At 42.8% G+C, this 5,868-nt stretch overlaps 1 protein-coding gene across 1 annotated transcript; it reads right to left on the bottom strand.

The window, feature by feature from the left end:
- Positions 1-1,713: 1,713 nt before the first annotated feature.
- On the bottom strand, positions 1,714-3,171 carry LOC119360200. Its single transcript, XM_037625947.1, has one exon. The coding sequence runs from the start codon at positions 3,169-3,171 to the stop codon at positions 1,714-1,716; it is 1,458 nt and encodes a 485-aa protein (XP_037481844.1).
- Between the last annotated feature and the right edge of the window lie 2,697 nt (positions 3,172-5,868).

Below are 5,868 nucleotides of genomic sequence, written 5' to 3'. Positions count from 1 at the left end.
GGGGGGCGGAATTGTCCCTATCCTCGATTTCTAGACCCACTTAAAATACCTCACATGGTCTAAACTCACTTGGGCATGGACTTTATTGAAGGACTCCCAAAATCAAATGGAAAGGAATTCATATATGTAGTGGTGGATAGACTGTCAAAGTTTGCACACGACCCATTACAATGCAGACAGTGTCTCAAGCATACATCGATAATGTTCAGAAGTTACATGGCCCTTTGGCAGACCAAGATAAAATGTTTACAAATCAGCTTTCGCAGGATATTTTAAGGGTATGGGTAGTGAACTATGCCAGAGCTCTGCATATCATCCACAGTTTGATGGACAAACCGAGCGTTTAAACTAGTGTATTGAAAACTACCTGCATTGTCTTACATCCTCGCAACCCAAGAGATGATCTATGCACTTCGAAATAGTATAAAGATTTTGGTAAAAAGGGCCATCACCACTACTTCTCATATAATTTTTCTAGTATTTTGCGATCAGGCCTAGAGTCCACAGAGGAAATTCGTCGTGCATATTGTTTATTTTGCTTTGTTTCCAGAAGAAATATCTTAGCGAAAGGAGGATCAAATGTATTCATGGTGCATGGATTTGATAAATGGAAGAATGTGAATGATGGAAAGTTTTGTGCTCCCTTTGGCCATGTAGGTTCTAGAACTTGCTCAGCACACAATAATTCAGCCATAGAACGTTAAGGATTGTTGAATTAAGCAGCCCATTTAGAAAATGTTGTAGCATAGAAAGTCCTAGTTGGTGATTGATATCTACAAGGCGATCAGTTAGCATACAAGATCATCATACCTGGGAGGGCACTAATTACATCGGGCAAACGGATGGGTGATACAGGGTGTTGGTCTAAACCTTAGCACCATATATCTTTTAGGAGGAATTTTTAGTTATCTAGCTCGACCAACAAAATTTGAGCCATAGTGGCACATCACAATCCAACTTGGCTAAAAGAACATCGGCCCAGCTTGTTGCCCCATTGAGATGTGGGACCTATCCAACAACTAAGTTAGCAGTAAACAAACCGTTTCTATTCCGATGGGAGTGTCCATTGGAAATTTATCCCCCATTCTCCTTCCCTAAACTCAACCATGGCAGTGGGATGCAGGTCAGGTGCCTTGCTAGGTCGATTGTGATCACCTCAAGGGCTCACATGCATGGGGGACTCGTTGGTGGAAATGTGTGCGTTGTGAATGTAGTGTGACACCATGGTGCCCTGTGAGTTCTTTGAAATCGATTCCTCAGTAATTTGAGTTCAAACCGATTTCGATTTCATGAATTTTGCAAACATTTACTAATCCACACTACACATAGAGGTTTGTCCTCTTTCACATGTAGTGACACCAGCATTTTTGGTTGGTCCATTGCAAGCGTGTATGCCAACATGGTACCAGCTGCAGTAAATTTTAGTCACAACTATGCAATGATGATGATGATGCATATACCTCTTAGTTTAATTTCTGTTTCATTAGTAAGTAGGAGTATAAGCCAACTTGCTGAGATCTATAGTACATTTAGTTCATGATGTCTAAGAAGAGCAGGTGGTTTGTTGGATCTGATACAACATAATACAAGTTTTATATTGTACGCTAATTGAGATCTGTAATACAATTAGTTCAAAGTTATACATGAATACAACCGTTTACCATGTACCAAAATATATAACAATAGTTACATTACATGAGCTCTAAAAAAAACTTAAATTGGCACTCCTCGTCGCTTCCTACCTAACAAAGCACTACCTTCACATGTGTCCCGAGCATGACTTGTAACAAAATAAACAAATGATTTATGAGGGGGTAACCTTGATTCCCATGAAGTTAGAATAAAGTCTCCTTCCGGTCTAACCCTTGGATCTGCTATAAGTCCCCCCAATGTCACACTTGGTGATTCCTCCTTGACTGAAACATTAATTGTATAACGTGTCATGCTAAGTGGATGCAAAGCAAAGTCCGTTATGTCGACTCGATGGCCTTGTGATAAACGTGTGCTTGGTTGCACACCATCTATGGATAGGTTTCTTTTAAGAAATCTTATCGCCTTGTCCAATGTACAACGCCAAAACCGAACATTGAGATTTTTTCTCAACACATCCGCATATGAATTTGCCGCGATAAGTGAACCTTGCATATTGTTCAACACCTTGACAAATTCATCTGCTATTTGAACTAACCGTGGATGTTCTGCATGGTCTACACTCCCAAATGCCAATGCCTTGAAAAGGTACCTCAACTCATCCTTTGATAGAACGGAGAGGAAAATTGGTTTCACCGATCCAAACCTGGCTAATCCTTTTAGTTTACTTACGATAATTATCTTACTTCCTCTGCTTATTCTTATGAGAAATGACTGAAACTTTTGCCAATCATCATCATCTACATCGGAAGCAAACTCGACAACTACCAACATCATTCCTTCCATGGTCCTTCCATGGTTAAGTATGCTCAAAAGGTTGTCTCCATCTAAGTGCAATACAGAGGAGAATCGCGAGCGAACCCTTTCATCACCGCACACATGTGCAACCAAACTTTTCTTCCCAGTTGTTGGGCCACCTATAACCGGGAGAACAGGCAGTGCATGATCCCCATGAGGGTCGTTGTGCTGCAACAAGAAGCTCAAGAGCTTTTGCTTTTCAGCATGTCGGCTGAACACAAAGTTGTCAGTGTAAAGATAAACATCATATGGCCTACGAGACATGCGCTCGCATCCACCCAAAAGCACAATAAATTCCATCATGTTTGAAGTAGCAATTTCTAAACTTTCCAAGGCACCATGTGAATCAAGGCATGTGGCCTTATCAGTTGTTGATCGTGAGCGCTTGGCTAAATACAAACTGCTGCCAGATGAATTATTGTTGCTAACCTTGTCAATACGCGCACCATCTTGGAGAGATCGGTACCTCATGTTATCTAGCACACTATATCCTCGGTACATAGCCTCTGAGAGCGTCTTGAGTTGCATCATCATCCCGGAGTTGGTTATGTATCGTGTGTCCGCCTCCTTGACGATGGTGCAAGCTCTCATCAGGAGATGCTGCAACCTCTCCAGCACCTTCTCCTCTGACTCTGCATGGCTGGGAGATTGGTACTTGTTCATCAGGAAGGAGATGAACCGGCTCACCAGTTCACTTGCAACTACAGACATGGTAACCTCCATGTTTGAGATTGATGAGGCAATCTGCCTTTGGGTGTCTAGAAAAATTTAACTAGGCTGGCTTCTGCCAAATCTTGTACAGCAAGAATGGTGTTAGCTGCAACGAGAGGGTGGTTGAGAGCACTGTCCAGCCACCCTTCCACACTTATATGTGTACAGGCAGCATGGAAAAATTGGCTAGTATTTTAGATATTCACATTAAGTAGGTCCAAATTGGTTATTGTGTTTCTGTTGAATCCTTCTACACTTATATGTGTACTCTACTGTAGCAAAGTTTGACCGTGGAAATTGCCTGGGCTTGATGAATGTCAGTCAAGAAGTAAATATGCTCCATTTTTTATCTTGGTCAGTGAAGATATGAGGATCACAACTCCATGCTTCAGTAATCTTTCGGAGGACATTTGCCATTTTGTTTGTACATTTTTGCTCCTTTAGTCCTTCAGAACACAACCAGTATACATGTAGTTTATTTTATGCTAGTTTAGTCTTTAACTGAAATCCATTGCACCATGTGCATTCTTCACATTAAAACAAAATGGAAAAAAGAAAAAAAGTATGATGCAACTTCAGAAGATAGAGACTTTATTTTGTGCTGTTCCAAACTAGGAGTCCTCTGTAATGATTAGGGTTAGAGCAATTATCAAAGCATCGGACATTATGAAATTTACATAAAACTCATCTACTGGGTGTGGGGTGGAGATGCTGTGCAATATGGCCTGCTACGGCAAATGACTCTCGTCCTGGGGCTCAGCAGTGGCACTGGAGAGCTCCTCATTGTCGTCGGGATTGTCTTGTACAGTCAATCTTATCATTATCGGCCGTCTTTCTTACCACGCTTCTTCCTGGAAAGGCAAGCCAAGCGAGAGTGAGAAAAGAAAATGTAAAATAAGGGTCGCCATGTGTTAATTTCTCTATTTAATCTATCCGAAATATGCAGGTTAGCAGGATATATAGCTGGTGTTTGTGTGTGTCTCTTCGTGCTTTCACCTGACGGCAGATATGGCAGCCTCCATGGCAAGCAAGAGGACGATCAAGAAGGAAAACTACAGACTACGGAGATTGACTAGCATGTGCCAAGTCTCACAGAGATTCTTCGTGAATTAGAGAATTCTCCAAACTATTGACGACGACGAGTTCTAGGGTGGGTGACACAGGGCTGCTAACATCTATCCTTATAAACTAGGTGTTTGTATATTTTCAAGGGTGGGTGACACACGGCTGCTAACATCTATCCTTATAAACTATGTGTTGTTGTATTGTATATTGGCCTAGTACCATATGGAATACACAAGTTGCAATCCTAGCAAAAAATGTGGGAATGAAAGGCCAACTGCCCAAACGTCACAGTAGGTCCAACCTAGCTAATATCGTTACATGCCAACTTGTAGTACATTTTAATATTCTTCACTACAGGAAAAACACATAATGTGAGTATCATATGGGTAAGCCAAGTCACTGTGCGGCTACTGTATGAACCTGCAGAGGGTGCCACATGTCCTTAGGATATGCTGGGAGTTTCATATGTGACGCTCGGTATAAACGTAAGCCGAGTGTTGGCTCTCGTCTTAAAAGTATCCTAACTATTAATAGCGACATGTTCAAGGGTGGGTGACACATGGCTGCTAGCATGTAGCCTTACAAACTACACTTAGTTGTGTTGTATATTGGCCAAGTAAGCCATGGAAAACACAAGTTGAGCTCCTAGTAAAAGCATGTGAGAATGACAGCCCACTGTCCAAGTGACATCAAAACATCTTGTTTGAGCTCCCACGCTCTGCAAATTCTCTACCACGAGTCAAGCTCCCGTGAGAACCCCAATACCATGTTGGAATTTACTAGTAGGCCTTTGGCCCAAAGCCCAACTAAAATTTTCAAATTCTCTTGGCCCATTCATGCATAGTTTGTGAGTGATGTGAGTGGAACTAAAGTTTAGTCTCACCCCGGAAGTTGAGAGAGACTTGGACCTCTTTATAAAGCGAGTTCTTCTACCACTTGTATGAGCATGAGAAGAGGAGACCTACACGCGGGCTCCTCCTTGCTCGCATCGCCACGCCATGATGTGGGAATGAGCCGAGCTGGGGAAAGAGCTATGTTGTCTATATTTTTGCTGCTCGGAAATAATTAGTAAGTCATTAATTAATTATTAATGGACGCATTAATTATTCAGCCGTTTCCGATTCTTTTGGATCGTGGGACTGTTACTTGAACGTGAGATTTTCTCCAAAACCTACCCGGCCCGCACTATACGGTCAGGCAGATGTCTACCCTAGCCGCCGCCGCATCGTATGGTTTTGCACCACCGTTCCAAATCATTGCGCCGCCATGCAAGTCTTCTCCATCCCACCTTCGGGCGTGCACCGCGAGAAGGGACAGCAGCCCCCCGGAACCCCGCCTCTCTTGATCCTGTACGGGAGAGGGGCACTCAGGTTTTTGGGGAGCGCACTCGCGCGATGGCTGGCAGCAACGACTTCGCCAACGATGACATCGTCCCCGACCTCGGCAACCTCTTCCTCAACGACATGGCCAGCAACATCACCGCCAACGGTGCTGCTCCCATTGCACTGTATGTGATTTTGTCCTTCTTGTTCGAGATCGTGGTAGAATTCATGTTTCTAGAATGTGCCCTAGATTTGATCTATTCATCTAGTATGCTAGTCCACGTGATTAGTTTAGTCTCTGTTATTGCTATCATGATTTCTT

This window comes from Triticum dicoccoides, chromosome 2B (genome assembly GCF_002162155.2).
Source record: "Triticum dicoccoides isolate Atlit2015 ecotype Zavitan chromosome 2B, WEW_v2.0, whole genome shotgun sequence".
In the NCBI taxonomy this organism is placed as follows: Eukaryota; Viridiplantae; Streptophyta; class Magnoliopsida; order Poales; family Poaceae; genus Triticum; species Triticum dicoccoides.
The sequence above is the reverse complement of the archived record's forward strand: the minus strand, read 5'-3'. Positions and strand labels throughout refer to the sequence as shown.

Bases quoted from the DNA above. Each gene is read 5' to 3' on its own strand.
- LOC119360200 (XM_037625947.1), bottom strand. From the start codon at position 3,171: ATGGAGGTTACCATGTCTGTAGTTGCAAGTGAACTGGTGAGCCGGTTC.